Source organism: Lycorma delicatula, chromosome 4 (assembly GCF_047948215.1).
Source record: "Lycorma delicatula isolate Av1 chromosome 4, ASM4794821v1, whole genome shotgun sequence".
Lineage (NCBI taxonomy): Eukaryota > Metazoa > Arthropoda > Insecta > Hemiptera > Fulgoridae > Lycorma > Lycorma delicatula.
The window spans coordinates 94,634,451-94,656,609 of record NC_134458.1 but is presented as its reverse complement, the minus strand read 5'-3'; the positions used below and the strand labels follow the sequence as shown (position 1 = coordinate 94,656,609).

At 29.2% G+C, this 22,159-nt stretch overlaps 1 protein-coding gene across 1 annotated transcript in view; it reads left to right on the top strand.

Moving 5' to 3' along the window:
- The window catches only part of LOC142322672 (uncharacterized), a 56,536-nt gene extending 39,291 nt beyond the window's left edge, over positions 1-17,245 (top strand). Inside the window, exons 4-7 of the mRNA XM_075361749.1 lie at positions 3,903-4,089; positions 6,072-6,231; positions 9,820-9,917; positions 14,483-17,245. Of these exons, the coding sequence (XP_075217864.1) occupies positions 3,903-4,089; positions 6,072-6,231; positions 9,820-9,917; positions 14,483-17,245 (3,208 nt within the window). The remainder of the gene's footprint in view (positions 1-3,902; positions 4,090-6,071; positions 6,232-9,819; positions 9,918-14,482) is intronic.
- The last annotated feature ends 4,914 nt before the right edge of the window (positions 17,246-22,159 follow it).

Sequence of the window (22,159 nt, the reverse complement as noted above, 5' to 3'; positions counted from 1 at the left end):
CCCACTGTTTGTTAACAAGGTGATTGTTATCCTCGTTTATCTTTAACCATTCTTTCACAGAATTGATGGTGTATTATATGATTGTTTGGTTTCAGTTCCTGGATGATCTGCAACTTGTACAGATGATAAAGTAAATCCTACAACAGTATTATTCAAACACTTGAATAATACAACTGTAAAGACACTGCATGATGATGAATTGAATGGTGTGAGCTTCTTATAACAGCAGCTCGATTTTGTCTAGTGTATGAACAGTCTGTACACCGCTTGAAGGTTTCATTTTCATTACTGGACCTCAAAGTAACATATCTATATGTTAATTGTATATGCTGACTGTGTACAATCGTGGCATCCAAAATTAAATTGGCAGCAAAATTCTCTATGTGCAGCCTCCACAATGTCATTATTTTTATAAAAAGCTTTGTTGGCAAAAGCACGTTGCACACCAAGTATCCATGATAAATAGGGTAATGGCAAGATAGCATGAACTAGCTTTTATATGTATTCTGTGCTGACATTCAATCAGGGCTACCAACAGAAATTTCATAATTTCCAGTTTCCCTGAATCACTCTATATAAGACCATATTAATTTTTTTTTTTCATTTTCAACCATTTTTGTTACATAAGCTTTAATGAAATTAAAATATAAATAGAACATCTGTAGAAATTTTATTCGCTTTTTGTAGAAAGGATTACTGAAAAAATCTTGAAAAATTCTTGCACTGACAGATTATTTTATTTTTCCACTGGAGGTCTGGCTTTACCCAGCAGGAACTGTGGCTACTATTAGGCTTTCATGCTAATTATAGATAAAACTCGGTCTCTGGATAAGTCATGAATATAGCCACCATATAACTATAGTAGTTACTACACTTGCTACCAGGGAAATTGCCGTTGCTGATGCTAAATATTGTAGTACCTATCAAGAATAAAGAATATGAATAGAATAAAGAAATATGAAATCTTGTTATGAGTGTTCATGCGCAACAAGATTGTCTCATCATTCTGGGCAAAACTGTAAACTAGCCTAACCTTTGAAGTCATTATTTCTCTCCATGAGTTTATCTTCCCCTTCGTATAGCCTTCCCTCTTTCCATATTCTTTATCCCTTCATCCCTGATTAAGTTCAATAAGATTCGATCAGTATCACACTGGCATCATCTGGTAGCTGTTGTGATAAGCTGCTTTTCCAATGAGATTACAACTTGGTCTCTGGGGTTCAAGAATTCTTTGTTCTGTCTGAAGTTGTACAAAAAGCCTAAATAATAGCCAAGATCTATTGAGTAAAGTCAAACTTTGACAACAAACAGTCAATCCCTTTCTAACAGATAGAAAATTATATAAAATCCAAGACTATAATGCATTTGTAGACGTTAAGACATTTCTTACATATTATTATAGAACGTTATCTGAATGAGCAGTTTGAAAAAGTTTAGAATTACTTCACTGTGTGTAACTCTGACTGTATAATTTAATATCATATCAAAACTTATATATAAGGTTATAATAAGCTACAGATAATTGACTCATGTTTAGTTCATTTTTTACTACGAAACTAATTCAGTAGTGTTTTTAATTCCTTTATTTTTTTTATTAAACTACAATCTGCCCCAGTAAATTTTGTCTCTGCAAAATTATTAAATTTGTTATACCCCATTATTTTCAATGCCAATAAAACAGCAGTCGATTAACTGTAGAATCTGATATTAATGTTTTTGTCAACTATGAGATGTACAGCATGATCAGTTACATTTATGATAGTAATATTACAATCGACTGTATTGTGAGAGACTAGTACCAGAAAGTCAGAGGAAGCAAGCCAAAAAATGCAATCGGGCACTATCAAATTGAAAAATAATATTTAATGTTTCGAGGTGTTAAGGGAGTTTTTTTGATAGAATTTATGGAACCTGATGCAACAGTAACTTTAGAAGTTTATTGGAAAATATTTAATAACCTTCAGAAAATCAATTAAAAAATGACATGAGATTACAGCTCTCCACTTTACAGGTTGCATAAAGGCAACCTGTGGAATGAGCAGTTAAAGTGAGAGATTTTTTTATTATATCCCCTACTGTCCAGATTTGGCTTCAAGTGACTAGCTTCTCTTCACTGTAATGAAGGTAGTTGTTAATGAAAGCGATCAGGAGTTCACAGATATAGGTAATAACTGAATGGGTACCTGGTTGTTATTAATACAATGATCTGGAAAGGCTGGTATTGAATGAAAAGTGCCTAAATAGTCAGCAGTAGCATACTAGAGATGTAATGTCAATATGTAGGCAATTAACATGCATATAAAAGTTTTTTCTGAATTTTTTTACTTTTTTATCCACTAAATGGAATTCGATTTTGGATTAGCCAGCGTTCAAAGTATTGATTACACAATACATTTTTTGAAGACTGACAATAAATAAATTTAACAATTTTATTTTTGTACAACTAAAATTTTTGATATTGGAATACATGATAATTTGCAGTTGAGCGACAAAAAAATGTTGATTGTTCTCTAAAGTTTGCTTTTTTACCTAAAAACAGTTGTTAGTTTGTATATAAAAGCAGTGCTTTTTAATCATAATAATAATATGTTGTGATGTATGTATTAATTAATTAAATACAGATTTTTTAGTAAATGTGTGATGTATACAGTTTTGTTTTATATACGTATAAAAAAGACCAAAGTGTAGCAGAAAAACATGGCAATTTGTGTAAACAAAAGAAAATCTTATTTATAAAGTTAAAATAAATAAAAACTAACGTAAAAAAGTAATTTCTAAAACAGTAATATTTTCTGCAGAATTTGTTATTTCACATGTTTACAGTAACCGCTGTTCTAGAATTAAGTTTTATAATGTATGTGAAGAATTTTGTGAGCAGTTTTGTATTGTTGATAAGATCTGTTTTATTTTCAATTAAAGTTAGATTTCGTAAATTTGTATACGTTTTCTCTTGACTTCATTTACATCAATTTTTTCATAATTAAATTTTCTACAAATTTTGTTAGAAATTTTATTTGCTTGGCAATTTAACAAAGTTAATTTATGACAAATCTAAGAGCATTTTTCTTTTACTTAAAATTTTTTTATCTTTTCCCAAAAAGTTATTTTTTTGGAAAATCAAGAGATAAAGTTTTGGAATAGTTTTATTCAATTTTTCAGGTAAAAAACTTATAAAACCACTAAATTTTCCTCTTAACTTGATCCCAAAGAATTTCGGTTGGTGTTATTTTACTCTTTGAGCCGAAATCAGGGCGAAATATTTCAGTAGTTGTAACCCAAAAACAAAGTATTTCCAGATATATTTAAAGTAACTGTTATATATATTAATTTCCTGAATCAGTTCCTAAAGTATTGCTGTGCAATCTTGAACCACCTGTTTGTATACATGCATTATTGTGAAAATTTAACTAAACCATCTCAGCAATGCATTGGAAAAATATTTAACTTAAAATAAAGTTCATGCACATACTTGTGTTTCTATGAGTAATACTCTCTCCGGACAGTAAATATTATGAATATTAAGTGTTACTTTTGTTGATGAATGCTGACAACCACAAGGATCAGCTTTTATTCTATGTCAAATATTTTGTATTATTGATTGCACACTGATTTTATCTGATTAGAATTTTAGTAACATTGTCTTCATATTTTTTTTTTTATCAATTTATACTTTTTTTATATCTATAATTATCTATTTTTAGTAAGGGTATCTGGGTATTTTTTTTAATTCTATCAAAATTTTTGAGAAGTGATTAGAGTATAAAACTTAAACTTATTACAAATATATCATAAAATTAAATTATTTTAATTTTTTGTGATTAAAATTTGATTTAATTTAGTTAATTTAAGCTGTAGAAATATTCTTTCTCTTCATATCTTGCATTTATATTTGTTCTTATTAGGGAATATTGTGATAAAACCGGTGTGAAACCGTTATCAAATGCTGATTTTGGAAAGGTGATGAAACAGGTGTTCAGTCATGTCAGGCCCAGAAGATTGGGTACACGTGGCAATTCACGGTATTGTTATTCTGGTATGTCTAAGAAGAGAACGTTATCTCCACCAACATTGCCTGAAATTACATCCGAGGTATTTTTTATTTCTTATTTACAATACTTGTAAATACAAGTATATTTAAACATGAAACAAAATAGATTTTACTTTAAGTGTGGAATTAATTTTTACAATATTTCTGACAAATTGGTTGTATATGATAATAATTAATAATTTCTTCCATACTTCTTACTGTTCTGTGTATACAATCTTTAAGTAAGGTTTTCTTCAGTGCTTGAGTCTGATGCTTTCTTGCGTGAGATTTTGTAATTATCAATTTTTTTTTTAATTATCATTTTTACAGTTCTACTTTATAAATAAAGTTCACAAATTAGGATTTTACTTATTATCATAAATGAATTGGGATATTAACCAATGCCAGACTTTCCTTTTTGGGTTAATCACTTCTTCGGCTTATTTGTACTTCTTGTTCATCCTTCCTGGTTTTTCAATATCAATCTTGACATCATTTTTTATATTTTTGTTCTTGTCTTTCATTCATGACTTTTTTTTTAATGATCAGTAAAATTCTATCCTCATATAACCAAGAAGGCAGCTAATAGGTGATAAATGATAGGCAAACAGATGACATTATGCTATTTCAAAAAAGAAACTGCGTAACATTGTGGGCTGTGAACATAACTACTGTCGGCTGGTATTGAATCAGAAGAAATAGAGAATAATTGTTGCAGGTTTGTAAGAGTTCCAAACAATTACTTAATTTCAGATGTTTTCATCTGTTATGGCTTTTCCTTGTTTTTCTGGGATTTGGTCATACTTTAATATACACAGATGCGCTTTCTACAGCCAAGCTTCTACAGTATACCAGGAATATATTATATAAGTTAACAGCCAACATCCATTAATTAACCATTCCTAACATTACTTAGTTTCAAAGTTTGTATGAGGACTAGTGAATTAATACAGCTAAAGACTGCTGAAGCCAATTTTAATAACATATCCATTCTTGATGATGCGTTTACATTTCAAAACCTTATACTTCAGTGATTTATTTTAATTTGTTTTCTGTCTTTTTAGGGTAATAAAAGTTGCTCCATAAACAATAATCTTTTTCTTTCATTTTTTATAATTTATCTTTAAAATTAAAATCACTAAATTTACACTAAATCACTGTTTTTTCCTTCCTTTTATCATTGAAGAAGTTTCATAGGTTCTGTTAACATTTAATATGTATTTTAATTATAAAGTATTAAAAATGAATCTTTCTATTGTCTTTAAAAATGTAACTTTTAATACTTTTATATATAAAAGCATGTATATTAATTGCTGATGTAGTTAATTACAAATACACCTCATTAATAATAAGAAAAGAAGAATAAGGCAACAGTTAGTGTAAGTGATTTTATTTTCCTACAAAGAGCTAAACTGATTGAAATAAATTAGAGAAACCATTTGAAAACTGCTTATAAATAAAATTACTTAAATTTAAAACTAGATTTCAGTTATTAAACAATCATTATTAACAGATTATTGTGAGATAACTGATCCAAAGATAAATAAATATGATAATGAAGAAAAAGCAGTAATAATTAACAAATAAACAATACTTATAAAAGACAACAGCTTAGACTTAGCTTACATTTCACTTAACACTTCATCTCTTTTCATAACAAGTGCTAAGTGTCATGCTGCTTGATGTGTGTTGTTATGTACTCAGTAGAATATTATTACAACAATGATTGTCTGTGTAAATAAACATTTCACTGTAATAGTTGTTTATCTTTTATCATTGTACTGGCTTGCTAGTTCTACATAACCTACCTTACAAAAAAATTCTTTGCTAAGATATTTCATTTAGTTTCTGTAAATAATTGTTAAACTTACTACCATGTAATATAGTGAGGAATTTTCAGTTATATGAGTCAGTTTATTAAACTATTGGAAAATTCCTGATAAAAACATCTCATTGGTTTTCACTAAATAAGGGTACAACTTGAAATAGCTTTTAAAAATATGAAATCCTTAATAGTTAATGATTTATTTAATTTATTTTATAGAACTCAAATAGTCAAGTAGATGGGGAAGAATTATATAATGAATCTTCTCAAACTACAGTTTGTCAATGGGCTAGCGAACAACTAGGACAGAAATTTGTAGATCTGACTGAACTAGCTACTTACCTTCAAGTAAACCATTTATGTACCATTTCAAAACAAAGTAAGTTTTTTTTAAATTTCTCAATTCTTTTTCCCATTATTTATTTTTTTATTACTTTTGTTATAAGTTAATAGTAATAAAATTATATTTCTCATTCATATTAATGAATTAGGATTTACTCTCTCACAAAGTATTATAATAGTCTCCCTCTTGAAGTCATAAGACTATGTCATGAGAGAACTTGTGTGTCTCCAAGAAGTAAATATCGATACAATAGGCTCTACAGTAACCAGTAGATATCTATGGAGAGAACAGATTTTGGAATGGTTCCTGAAATGGGATGGCAGCCGTTATGTTTACTAGCCGAATATTATGTGACTCTAAATTAAGACAGTTCATTTAAAGAAGTGCGAACAAATATTCATGATGAAGAACATAGCAGCCTGCCATTGGTGATAGTGATTAATTTGATAAAATGTCAACAAAAAAAAAAATCAGGAAAACTGATGCTTCAACATGTCACACACAGTTGTCTTTAATGTGTCCTAGTGTTTTTTATCTTTGATTTATGAAGTTTTGACTGAAAAATTGGGCTGTAAAAATTTGTGTGCAGGATGGTTGCCAAAGATGTTAACAGATATATATATATATCTGTTAACATATACTGTTATATAAGAAAGCAAATTGCAAAAAATGTCTTTTCTTATATATATATATATATATATATATAAGAAAAGACACAGAATTTTTGTGACATTTGGATTTCTTATTTGAAGGTCAAAACAAAGCAGCATTTGATGCGATGGCAGCATCCATCATCTCGTTGAGCAAAGACGTTGAAACAAGAACATTCACTAAAGAAGCTTTTGAATACTGTTTTTTGGGGACATAAAGAGTGCCTTGCTTGTCAGATTTAGTAATCGCAGAACTAATGTGAATGCTGATACATTCTCAAAACAGTAAAAAATCTTAGAAGATCTATAAAAAACAAACAGACATGGAATGCTATCCTGCAGCATTTTGATTTTGCATGACAATGCCTGGCCACACATGGCAAATCAGATAGTGAGGTGATTGAAAAAAAAAGAGGGAATGAAAAAGCTAGTAAAACATTATTAAAAATGTGTTTAAGGTGAAGGTAGTTGTATAAAAAAGTAGTAAATAAATGTATTTTTTTATGTACAAGTTATAAAATTTGTTGATATTTTTTAGTTTTGTTTTTATTTCAAAACAGACCTTACTTAAGAAACCTTGTGTATCATATTCAGAAGTTATACACCAAGATCAGATATGGAACTCTGAATATCCTAAACAAGAATAGGCAGTTAGGATAAATGATATAACCCATCAATTTTTCTATGGTTTTTAAATGAAGTATGATTAAAAAGCCTCTATAAGTTAGTATGCAGAATGTATAAAACTGGAGAAGTGCCCTCAGAATTCAATTAAAATGTGATAATTGCATCGGCCAAGAAAGTAGGAACAAGTAAAGTAAATTTGAGGACTACCATACACATGAATAGAACGTGAAGTAAAAGGTAAACTAGATGAATGTCAATTGAAAGATCTAGAAAGAGCCTGGATACTAGGTATTTTAACTCTTAGAAGATGGGTTGAAGTAAAACAAGGTTACATACAAGACATTTGATCTTGAAAAATTGATTGGTATTGAGTACAATAAAAAATTAAGTAAAATATTGAAATGTAGGGAAATAATACTGTTTTATAACTGCATAAAAATCAGGTAGCTACAATTAGAGTGGAAGACCAAGAAAGGCAAATTTCAGTACAGAAGTAAGAAAAGAATGTTGTGTATATACTTTTGCTTTTCTAATTGTACTTAGAAGAGCTGACTAAAAATTTATAAGATAAATTTGAGTTAAATCCAAGCAATAAAGTTATAAGTATGTTAATAATATTTGCTGATGATATTGCTCCCTTAGTCGAAACTGAGAATCAGAGTTAAAAACATACTGAACAGTATGGATTTATTAGCATGAAAGAGATTTATTTTATGAATAACCAAATTAATGTATGAAATAAATAAAAAGTAATGCTAAATGTTTATCAAATAAATTGGGAAACAAAATTATTCTCAAAAACTGTTAATAAACTTTTTTTGCATCTAGACCTAGATACCATTTCAGTTGTTAACACAATCATCATAAATAGATGCAGTGGAAAAGTGAAAAGAGAAGAAATAATAAAAAAATATTAACTGACAAATAAATTTAAATAGAATTATTATTATTTACCTGTTTTCTTGTGTACATTTTTTCCTTACCATCTACTGGTGGTAATTGTTTAACAACTTCATCTAGATAAAATAAGTAGAATTTTTGAGCATAATTTTGTTGAGTTAAATAATAAGGCAACACATATTCCAAAAATTATTGCTTTTTTTTATAATTTAATCTGTAAAATTACTAATATGGCAGTGTAAGGAAGATGTTAAAGCAGAGTATACAATAATAGGAAAAAGTCTGCTATTATTAGACATTGAATTAGTAATTGAATAGAAATTTTTAAAAATATTCGTTTGGATTGTAGTACTTTTAGGGCAGAGAAATGTGGCCCACAGGCACATTGATATAAACTTGTGACAAGTTTCTTCTTCAGAAGAAATAATTAAGTAATTTATAATAATCGTTATTATCTTAAAATTCACCAAATAGAATGAATTATTAAGCAGTGAACAAATGTAATGTGAAATGATAATTGAATGATCTGGAAGCTTAGATCTATGTGAGTTAATTGTCAATTTCATTTACTTAATAATTTGTCTAAATAGTTTAGACAAGTTTCCTGTTTTGCTGTGAGTATTATATAGATAAATAATTTAAAATTGTTGATAGTTACAAGGCAATTTATTAATTTCTTTTTTACTTCCTTGTTTGAAGTAAAGGAAGATCGCGAAAAATTTTGGTTTTCAGATTTCAACAGAAATAACCATTTTTACCATCCCTGAATCCATTTTGACTAGTTTCAACATGACGTTTACATACATACGTATGTATCTCGCATAACTCAAAAATGATTAGCAGTAGGATGTTGAAATTTTTGATTTAGGACTGTTGTAACACCTAGTTGTGCACCACCTCCCCTTTTGATTGCAATCGACTAGACCAAAAATGTCCAGAAAAGCTTAACTACAGTAATAAGCCCTCATTGAGAGCTTTTCAACGGTATATCATAAGCGGTACTTAGTTTCATTGGTTTCAGAGTTATAGCCAAATAAGATTTTAATTAATGAAAAATTTGGATCTTACTAGTGGAAGACACATCGGTTCAAATCAGACTTCATCTCCTTTTTTAACTTTTCTAATTTAAATATATTGATTTATTAAAAATTATTAATCTCTGATTGTAAAAAAAATTTACAATAAATAATAATTCAATAATAATAATAAAAAAAAAGAAAAAATATCAGAAGTTATTAATTAAATAAAGTTTTATGTACTTTTTATTTTAAAAAAATGTGTGTATGTAATTTAATAGGCATACAAGGAAATCATATGGTGTCCACATCAGATTTTTATAAGTGTCTTTAGTTTAACAAACTAGTTCTTGTGAATGACATCTGTTATCTATAAGCTATTTCCATTTTTAAATTCTTATTTACAAATTAGGTTATGTGTACCATTTCAGATGAATCACATTCTAGCATTAGTACTGGTACTGGTCAGAATGAAAAACTAGAACAAATTCTGAATGAAAAAAGAATGGAAAATAAGCGTAAAAGAAAGGTAAGCTATTCCTGTACACGATTCAAAAATACATTTCTTTTTTATGGGGCCGGCAAGAAAATAATTTCGGTTTTCACAAATAGGTAGCTTTATGTTTTTAAAGGTCTTCTGTCAACGTTATGATTTTTTTTTCATTCAGCATTTGATGATAGCTTTCTAAATGCTATTAGCATATTTCAGAAGCAAATCACATGTAACTTTGTTTTCACCTGTTAGTTTACAGTCAATTTTAATACAGAGTACAAAAACAAACATTTTCAACCTATTTACTTTTTTATTTCCATAAAGGCAAGAAAATAGCTGAGGCTCACAAAGAGATGTGTGAAGTTTATGGTTTTCATTAACTAACAGAACACACATGTCAGAATCGGTTTAAAAAATTCCATTCTGGAGATTTTTCACTCAAAGATGATGAAGACTGATGTTCATCAATCTATTGAAGTTGTTGAAGACAAAACCAAAGCCATAAATGAAGTGGATCATCTTACAGCTGTGGGATAGATTGCAGAGAGGTTAAATCTATCACACACAATTAAGAATCTCATCAAATATCTTGGACTTGTTAAGAAGCTCAATATTTAGATCCCACATAAATTGAAAAAGATTCGCTTAACACAATGAATTAGTATTTGCAATATGTATCTCAAACATGATGAAGTCGACTTTTTTTGTAAACACATCGTCAATGGTGATGAAAAAGGGATCATTTACAATATTAATCAAAAATGCTTATAGTTCAAACAGGATGAACCAGCACAAGCCACATCAAAAGCTGAATTGTATACAAAAAAAAAAACCTTCTGTCAATTTGATGGGATTACAAAAGTATTGTATATTTTAAGCTGCTTCCAAGAAATCAAACGATAAATTCAGATGTTTACTGTTAGCATCTAATGAAACTAGAGGAAGCAATCAAAAAAAAAAAACAGCCAGAATTTATAAATTGCAAAAGAGTCATGTTCCTTTGCGAGATAATATAAGACCTTGCACATCTTTGATAACTTGTGGAAAAGTAATGAAGCTTGTTTGGAAAGTGATGTCTCATCCCCTATATAGCCCTGAATTTGTACCACCAGATTACTATTTATCTCGAAGTTTGTAAAACTCTTTGAATGGTAAAACTTTCACTAATGATGATGACCTGAAATCACACTTGTCAGTTTTTTGCTGATAAGGACCAGAAGTTTGTATGTGTTCAATCATGATTTCACACAGACTTTTGCCACAGAAATGGCAAAAGGTTATCGGACAAAATGAAAATATATAATTGATTAAAGTTTATTCTTTGTATAAAAAAATTGAGTTTATTTCACACTGTAAAACCAAAATTATTTTCTTGCCAACCCAGCAGTTAGTCAATGTGAAACCTGGTTGATAATTTCTTAATGTTCAGTCGCATAGAACGTAATTTGAAATAACTGAGTATATTATTTATTATATTATGAATGTTGATTTTACATTGAGGACTTACAAAACATATGCAGATGTAGATTCTCATATTCATATTTTCATATTCTCATATCATTCACATACAGGCATAAATTCTCTCACAAATGCACGACTCTCTCAGTGTTGTATTGTACATAAAAGACATGTAATTAAAAATTTGTCATTTTGCAAAAAAAGCTTTTTTAACTTCATGGAAATTATTGTTTAAAAATAGAACAGTAGCATTTAAAGAGGAATTCCTTAGATTTTGGTTACTACTGTTTTCCACTTGCTCATTTAAAAATTTATTAAAATTATTTCTAAAATTTGTTTTATGATCTTCAAACCATGATCAACTGTTTCATTTATTGGAATCAATAGTTGTGAGAAAGAGAGTCTTTTGGTAGAGGAACACATTTTTCTCATTGAATATGTCTTTCGTGAATGTGACAAGTACACTGATTTAGTGAAGAACAAGTTTTCTGAAAAGTTTCCAAATACTCCTGTTCTTCACCGCAATGTAGTTCAAACTCTTACTAAAACATTTTGGGCAACAGGCTCTGTTGAAGACACTGATCAAAGTGGAAGACCATCTAAACTAAACAAACAGAAGCTGCTTTGTATTTCTGATGTTATGGCCAAAAGTCCATCAAAGTTAACGCATAAGTTAGCACAGCAGCAAGATATCTGACTTGCTACCAAACATAAAGCTCTAAAAAAAGAACTGAAACTTTCCCCCTACAAAGTAATGTGTGTTCAAGAACTGAAACGTACAGATTATGCCAAAAGACTAAATTAATGTCTACGGTTTAAACGTTTTGTGGACCAAAATTCTGTAGGTATCGACGACATTACACTTTTTACAGATGAAGTGTGGTTTTATCTGGGAGGGTATATTAATTCACAAAATACATGATTGCGATCGACAACTAACCTCCATTAATTACACGAAGCGAAAATTGGAGTCTGGGTTGGTGTAAATAGAACGTGGATTGTGGGTCCAATCATTTTTGAAAATACAATTAATAGTGATCATTATTGTGCTGTTTTAACAAACTTCATTAGTTAGTTAACAGAAATGGAAATCAGTCACGGTTAATTCCAACAAGATGGCGCCACAGTGTACACAGCTAACAGATCAATGACTTTTTTGCAAAATGTTTTTGGTGAACGAATCATTTCGAGCAGTTTGTGGCTTTGCACGCTTGTTCAATCTGACCCCCAGATTACTTTCTGTTGGGGGGAGCAACAAAACAAGCAGTGTATCACAACAGACCATGCATGATTAATGAAATAAAAACCGCGATAACAGCATAAATATGAGACATTCCAGTAGATCAGCCGGTTAAAATGCTTGAAAACAAATGATAACATGTGCAGTGTTATATTGACATAGAAGCAGGTCATTCACCTTTTATAAACTGTCCCAGTTATAGTAATATCCATTTCTATAGAGTAATGAAATAGAAATACAAAGTAATAATTAAGAAAGTTTTGTCATTATACTTCCATAATCCCAGTTCACAACAATGTTTTCGAACGCACTGTATAATGAAACATTTTTGATGTAATATAATGAATGAGAATTTATAAATTATTATTGTAACAATCATTTTTATTTTCAGTAAAGTACTATATAAAATTGAAAATTCACTATATCATAATTTTAATATAACTTTGACTTCGGCAACTGCTACAGAAAAAATGTTATCAGTCATTCTGATCATCATATGAGATTTATGACTCCTTTAATTCTTATTTTTTCTTTATGTTGTTAAACTGTTTTTATCTGACTTTCATTTATTTTAGTTTTCTACTTTGTCAAAAGGTATGTTTTTCAATAGCTTCATTGTTTTTTATGTTTATTTGACTATGTCTTTTTTTTGTATGATGCGTAGCAGTTTTTTAACCATACGCATAAACTTGACCTGATTCTCTGAAAACAATGTTTGGTTTGCCTTGAGTAAGATGGTTTAAGTGTTTAATAAAAAAAATTGATTAGTGTTGAATACAGAATGAGTAGTTAAATAAAAATTGAATTCATCGTAGTATAAATTAAAAAAAAAATTATGTCTAAAAATCATTAATAATTTTTATGACTACACTTACTTTTATGACTTGTAGATTTTTATAAACAGTTTTTGAGCATAATCATGTTTTCCACTTTATGTAAATATCCATTTAGCAGCGTAGTCTTTATTTTTATTGTCACAGTATGTCAGAATGTCTGCAGATAATAGTTAATTAGGAAAAAAAAAAATTAAAATTAAAAAAATTAGACAGAAGGTGCTGGCATAACTGCACTGTTTCTTAACTCGAATCTTTGCCAAATGAAAATATAGCACCTACTCATTTCTTGAATATCTTCTTGGTATACACTTAAGTAGATACTTATAAATAAATATATATGCTTCTCTTCCTTATATTATAGCCTTCAAATTATCAATCCACTTTCATCATGTTCTACAACTAATTTTTTTTACATCTGACTTTTATTTCAATAACTTTCTCACTTTTGTTTCCTTTATTGTACACATCTCTTCACTTGCTAAACTGTCTGACTTACGTTCTGTTAACCTTCTTATACACTTCACTTCAAATTGCTTGTAAACTTCAGTATTTATTCATTTAATCTTTTCTAGTTTTACCGTATATATTTCTTAAGAACTTCATCTCCCTTGCCTAAACTCTACTTCTGTAATTTCCTTAGTTTCAGATGCTCTTGTAATGGTTAATTTATTTTGTCATTAAACATTAATATTTTGATGCTTAGAAAATATCTCCTCCTTCTATTCAGTCAACTAGTTACCTGTTTATTCCCCTACCCTCTTAATGTATATTTCTGAGTAAGTAAATCTATGTCTTTTTAAAGCAAAATCTTCCAGTGTTGCTTTTAATCATAGTATTTTGTCTTTCTTATTACCACCAATAAGTGAAAACTGAAATTTTATTGTTATTTTTGTTAAAATTTTTAACTTTCAGCCTGTAAATGGATCTAATAATGTTTTTAACTTTGAATGATAATATAATAAGATATAAAGACTAGTTTTATTTTAATTTCTATTTTTGTTTTTGTTCTTTTAGTAAAAATATGATGTTTTATGAATTTTTGTGTAATTTTCATGTTTGATTTGTAGGATAACTTACTGTTGAATTCGGATTTAAAAGAGAAGACAGTCAATAGATCTCCATGTTTAGTAAAGAGGAAAAGAGCAAAAACAAACAATAATAAAGATGCTTGCAGTAAAGGTAAGAAAGTAAATTTAAAACAATCTTATGATGATTTCAATGAGGCTGTGACTGATGTGACCGAAGCACGCACAACTGAACATCAGAGTAAAACTATCTGTGATAATTTTAACCCAGTACAGATACCTGTAGATGGTATCGCACCTCTTGCTGGGTGTAATGATCTCATCAAACCTGATGAAAGTACAAAACAGAAAGATTCATTATTTTCTATCGCGGTCCAGAAAGAGACTGTTCTTAAAAGATGTTTAAGAAAAACTGTTGGCAACAGTGTGACTGACTTTTTGGATTTGCATACAGAATCAAATAAAGTTGAAGTTAACAAGGAAGTATCAGTAATAAAAGATTTATGCAATAAAAAAAATAACGATAAATTAGATAATACTACACATACAAGCAAATTACCAATACCAAGATTATCAAAATTAAAATCAAAAAGCAAAGAAGTTCCTGCTAATATTATAATTTTACCAGCTGTTCCTCCACAAATTAAACCGAAGCAGTATAAACGGATTAAACCAAGGCCTGAAAAAGAAGAAACAGCTGATGGTTTCAAAAAACCAGAATCTGGAATAGAGGGTAAGGTCAGAAGTGTAAATGTTGCTGAAAAATTACTTTTTGCTGATTTAAAAGATAAATCCTTATGTAGTGAATACAGCATAGGGTGTTTAGGAAAGGATGCTCTTGATGACTATTTAGATGGTGATGGAAATTCACAGGAACAGGAAGAAGAATTATTGCAGTATTTTCAGCAGAATGATGTACACCCTAGTAATAACAAGCCAGAAATTAAATTAGAAAATTCAACACAATCAAAACTTCTAGTTGAAGGTAATGTTACAGAATTAAACCGTAATAAAAGTGAGTTTGCCTTAGAAAAGACAGGCTTTACAGGCTTGGGTGTTAATGTAAATAATTTGATTAGAAATTCAGTGGATAGTACTGTATTAATGACTAACTGTGATACCAGTGATTCAAATAAGGATTGTAATAATTTGTTGCTATCACCACGAAATCAGCATTTTCTTAAGTCAGATTTGGTTTTTCCATCTGTTTTAAATATAAACACTGGACTGAATGTTAGGAGAAGAGTCAGCTTTGATAATTTACCATCTCATATTCCTCAGAATGTGAATATTCGACGACAAGTCTGTAGAAGTTTTACTCCTATTTCTCCAACGGATAAAATCAAGGCAACTTCTACAAATGATAGTCCTTTTGTCTCTCCAAGAAGTACTCCATGTAGAATGAAAACATCCTTGAATCTTCAGAGTGTAAACTTATCACCTGTATCAACAACCATTACATCAGGATGGTGTTCTGGCAGTTCAACACCATCATCTCTTCAATCAAACATCGTTAGTTCTCCATCACCTTCTCCCAGCTTTCGAACAAGATCTCATTCAAATGCCGTAAAATTACCAGAAAATGCCCGTAGATTTTCACCTTTTCAAGATGCTAGAAAATCTCAAGCCGATGCATTAAGGTCCCCAGTATGTAGTAGTTCTACTAGTCAGGGTATATTTATAACTCCTTGTTCTCCATTGCAGGTATGTGATTCTTCAGTTTTCAATATTCATAAAAAGCATTCATCCCCAAATATATCTGAGAAGATAATAAATAAATCTGAAAACTTTTCAGAAATTCAAGGCACTTCTCTTTTAGAATCAATTTTGCTTTCTGGGAAACAATCAGATTACAAGTCACAAGAAGAAAAAGAGTTGCTTTTTGTAAAAGTTGAAGATAGTATGCAGTCACCTAAATCAAGCTCCAGTTCTGGGAGAGTTCAGAGTACTGATCCTCTGTCACAAGAAGTCAGTCAGTTTTTTCCAGAAGAAGATACCCAGCAACTTCCTGCTTTAGAGTTTCAACCCACTCTAAGATCTCAGTCTGTTCCAATGGTATCATCCAATGCACTGATATCACCTTTATCACTAACCCAGCCAGCTACCACATTTTTTAATGGTTCCACAAATTTTGGATCGTCAATTCCACCTACACCAGTTCCAAGTGAGTTAGTGGATTTTGGTGGTAGTTTTAATACAGAATCTTCATCTTCAAATTTCCTTTTAGCTTCACAAGGAAATGATCCCGGTGATGTTTCAGACTTTAATGAGCAGAACACTGCGCAGAATAATATTCTATTAGAATCTGACATAACAACAAATTTGAAAAGTATTTTTGAGCTGATTAATGATGATTGTAAGTCATTATTGAACAGTCCTGAAAACTGCAATAAATTTGCACAACAAATTTCCAGATCACATCCTAGTACACCGATTCCATCTTATACAAATTCAAATAATAGTGATAAATGTGATCCTATAGTTTCAGCATTTTCTTCTAATGTTACAATACCTTGTAGTCAAATCTCACGATCATATCCATCAACCCCTGTTGTACCAGTGCCAGGCCTTTCCGAAGTCATATCAGAATTTTTATCAAATAATAATCAGAACAGTCCTCAAGATATGTGTGATTCAGAAACCGGTAGAAGTATAAATTCATTAATAGAAAACACTCACCTTTTAACTGAAGATGATGGTTTAACATTACAAAGTTTGGCCGCTGATTTACCTGAATGTGAAGATACATTCAATGATTTAGAAAAAGAGGTTAACAATCCTTTACATGAGAATGATTTAACTTGATTTAGTTTATTTTTTATAGTAGTCAATTTGTTTCATTTTTATGTTCTTGATTATTAACTATTGGCAACTTGTTTCTTTTTCTAATGGTCATAGAAAAAAATTTGGACTGTCGACTGAATCATTCCTTATTTAGAAATGGGCAACTGGTAAAGTACAAACTAGATATTAGATATAATTAATTAAACATAGTTATAGTAGTGATATTAACTATTTCATTACTATGTATATCTGTGAAATTTATGCTTTTAACACTTAATACATAAATACACACATGTGCACACACACACACACACACACACACACACACACACACACTATATCACACCTCATGCACGCTTACAAATGACAAGCAAACAAGTAGTTTTTGTAAACTGACCACAATCTATAAAATTTGACATTATAATGAAAATTGCTGAAATTGTTACTTTCTTTAAGAGCATTTATTTTTTAATACTACATATTAACACTTCTAACTACTTAATTTGTAAGCTCATTTCAAAATTAAAAGCCAATATCAAAAATTAAAATTCATTGTTTCCTAATAACAGAAAAAATAATTATCTTAAGAATTAATTTTTTTATACTTCTTTCTCAATTAGAAGAAAATATTTCTTTATTTGGGTATACTATATTAAGGAATGCCAGTTTTAAGAAATAGTATATTTTAAAAATGATTGCCATAAATTAATTTTTTAATTATGAATGATAATATCTGTCGTGCTTCTCTGGTGAATTATATAAACTTTCTTTAAGCCTTTTTCCTTAAGTTTTTTTATAAATTGTGTTTAAGATTTACAAAAACTAAGTATATACATCACTTTCATATACATGTGTTTATACATATATATATGTGCATACTCACACACATTCACTTATACTTTACCGCAAGGTAGTTCTTGGGAAGAAATTTTCGGTGAATCTTTGTACTTAAATTTTTATATAATCTGCAGTAAAGCTTGTGTTGAGCTAAAATAATGTAATTAGTTTAAAAAATATTTTAAAAGTTTTAAAGCAGTATCTGACATCATAAAAGCATCTCATTGCATTAATACAGATCCAGAGTTCACTAATTCACTGCTTGCTTATAACCCTTATAACCATTAATATACATGCTGCAAACCTTTTACAGAATGTTAAATTCTTAGGAATACTTTACAGTCAATACATACATTTGAAGTGTAAAGTTTATCTAATGTTTTAACTCCTGCAAACTGGGAAGTATAACTACAAACAAAATATACCAGTATTTACTACATGTAATTAAAGAGTACTGTTTATACAAGTTGTATCCTTCCTAAATTTGAAATCCTTTTTAAATTTTACAATCGGGAGGTTTCACAAATGTCTTAACCTTCCATACTGAAGCTTGTAGTACATCGTAAATAGAATAGGTTTACTGTGTACTGACATTTGATACATAGTGAATGAATTTACCTCCGAAAAATTACGTAACATATTTCGGAAATATCACGCATGACCATGTTCTGCTTCAATCTTAGCATAGATAACTTCAATAGAGGAAAAGATTACATGTTCTGTTTTTTTTTTATCATTTAACAGTGCAACAAAAGGAAAATTTTATTTCAACTTTCATTTTCATGTAATGACCTGCATGTTCTTTTTAGTGAATGGAAGTTTTCATAATGAACTTCAGTCTTAAATTAAACTAAGATTCAGAATTAAATTACTCACTATTAAATTAATATAAATTATTTTATTCTGATTCTTTAATATATATATATATATTTTTTTTTTTTTCTAAAATCAATTCTTCTGAGAATCATATTCCTTTGCATTATACAAATTATATTAATCCACTCAACCTAAGTACAGAATAATAAAATAAAATAAAGTAGGATGACTCCTACCTTATTCCACAATTCAAGCAAGAGCGCTTTCGTGAATCCCTCGCATCATCAATTGCTTTATATAATTTTTCAAATCGTTCATACCAAATTACACATTAAAATTTTATCAACTACAGAAATTTAGTTCGGAAACTTTTCAGACCTACTGTGTATACAGTTAAGACACAACGTCTAATTAAAAAACCAAGAAAACCATAAGTCCATTAGTCATAAGTCTTATTTATCGTGACTTTATGTTTGAATTCACTATTTACCCAGTATTTATTTACCCAATAAACTGTTAGTTGCTATTTTCCATTAGTGAAATAGTGTCTTCATTCTGCAAAAATAACATTCTTGAAAAGATAAATGTAAAACAGTTCACTAATGGCTTATGATATTTAGTGTAACAGAAGTGTTAACCGAAAAGACAAATAATTAAGATATTACTATACTTGTAGTTATTTTTTTCACGTACAAATAATAAATTTAAATGTACAGAAATTTCAGAAATGTTGTGGAGTTTGGAGAATGATGTCTGGTAAGAAGACCAAGTGACTAAGTGACCCGTGTAGCAGGGAACACATTTTTGAGTTAAAAAGATATCGAATTACTTTGATAATTTTCACAATGCAATCATTTTAATGTACCTTAATATGTTTTAATTGTATTATATAATTGTGATGCAGTTCACCTAGTCATTTACAAGAACTACCTAGATACGCAAACATACATACACACATATATTCTTATTACAATTTTATGACTGCTAATTAACAAGACTGAATTAAATAAATTCATGAACTTATTTAAATAAGTTTATATTGTACATTTGGGAATAAGGTAATTATAAAGATGGGACTACTATATTTTTGACAGAAATATCCAGTTTTACGTCATGTCTAATATGATATTTTCCTATTCTAGTACATGTCATTTTAAGAATCAAATCAGAAATATGTTTGTACATATATATACTTTAAATATATGTATGTATATATTCAATTCTTAATGTATAGTATGTAGTGGGCTCTAAATTATGTACTTTTCCCCTTATATATTACTGTAACATGATAATAATTGCAGCTTTTATTTTCATTACTTCTGATTGTTATAGTTTTTCTCACATTTCCTTATTGTTTTATATCACTGTTAATCTATAGTAATTTTAATTATTGTCAACGCTCAATAATGTTAATCGAATATTATAGTAATAATTAATTGTGATCTGAAATCAGTAGTCAGGAAATTATGTGGAAGAATTGCTGTAAATAAGTTGGTAAAAAAGAGGTACTGTTTAATTAAGATTATTGAAATTAATTGATTATTGGATAATTAAAAGCTACAAGAAAATATACTTAGACTAGATTGCTTTTCATACAGTGACCTATTTTCTTGTAAACAAAAGCCTTATCATTAAAACAGTAGTTATGAAACAAAACATATTTTTGTATTAAATAATCGATAAAATGTGAACTTATTAAAGATAGATTTGTTGAAATTGTTTACATTTAATACATAGTACTGGTTTATCCCATAAGTGCCGTTACATATATATTGATTGAGGAAAGATGGAAACCTAAGGAAAAATTCAGACTTATAGTTACTTAAAGTTCAGAACAAGTAATGATACCTGTACTGTGGAAGAAGGCGAGGCTGTAGAAGATAATCTGAGCAGACCGACTGTCTGCTCAGTAATAGAAATAGATATCTGACTGAAATTATTACCGTTATTATTGTGTATGTGTGGCTAATTTCAGTCTTTAAAATATCTAGCTTCTTCAAATCAGCTTTGTTTTAAATGTATTTCTTCTCTTAACTTTTTCCACTTCTGTCTGTTCTGTACCACGTTTTGACAATTTACAAATCACCAGCCACTCTACAAATATTGTTGTCTGTTCTAGCCGGAGACCTTCTTCAATAGTGTTTTCATATCTGATTACTATTGACCACCTTTCATCAAATTATTAGTTGGCCAGCCCATTTGCCAAATTATCTGTTTAACAAGTCACAGGGTATCGCTAATTTGCATTATACATTTAATATTATCCACTCTTTTCCTGTATACTGATTAAATTCAAGGTAGACTTTTTTAATATGCTGAGTTGTTCTTAGCTTAAACAAGAGACTATTTTTTCATGCTACATTTTTCATACTTATAGATGTATACCAATAAAAATCATCGGTCAAGTTTTTTTTCTTTTAAGGGTATTAATATAGTCAAGTTATGAACTCTGTAGGCTCCCTGATCATCTTCTTGCATTATGTTACCTATCTCACTAATCTGTTTTTCGAGTTATAAATAATTTCCAAAGTAAAATGATTAATTAATAGATAAGGATATGAGAGTGTTATTTCAGTTATTTTTATTAATCCATAATTATTTGTTATGGTACATAGAAAAGTTCCGTAACTGAATATTTTTTTTTAAATTCTGATATCCATGATGTATTTTAATATGGATACATATTTTCTTACAATGTATACCAAAACATAATTTTATTAACATTTTCTGTTTTCCAAGAAATATTTCTGATTTTCAATAATAGCTGCTTCTTAAAAAGCTATACTTGTTTTTCACCCATATTAACTTGTGCTTTACATATGATTGTCATTTTTGATTAGTTTTTACAATTATTTCAATTTTAGGTAAGTTGTTTTTAATAATATAAACAATTTTTAAAAAAATACTAATGTAGGTGATTTTTTTTTATATGTTCAATTTTTAATTAATGTTATTACGAAAACAAAAATATTAAATGTATGACAGTTCCACAAATATAGCCACCTCACGTAATTATACATTTACCATCAATCCAGTTATCTACAGATCTCCACATCCTCAGCTTCCAATTTGCATTTGACCAAACTCTCAGAACCTCACTCAGGAATAAGGGATCAACAATAAGGATAAGGAGGTGGTGTGACTAAAAAACTGGAAGAGAAACTGAAAAATAAAATAACTCCTACTAAAGAAGTATATATTAAAAGGCCTTTCCAGGCAGTGGGTCTGGTCAGAGTTCCCCAAGAGATCCAGGTATCTTAACCAGGAATGAGAGAGCACATT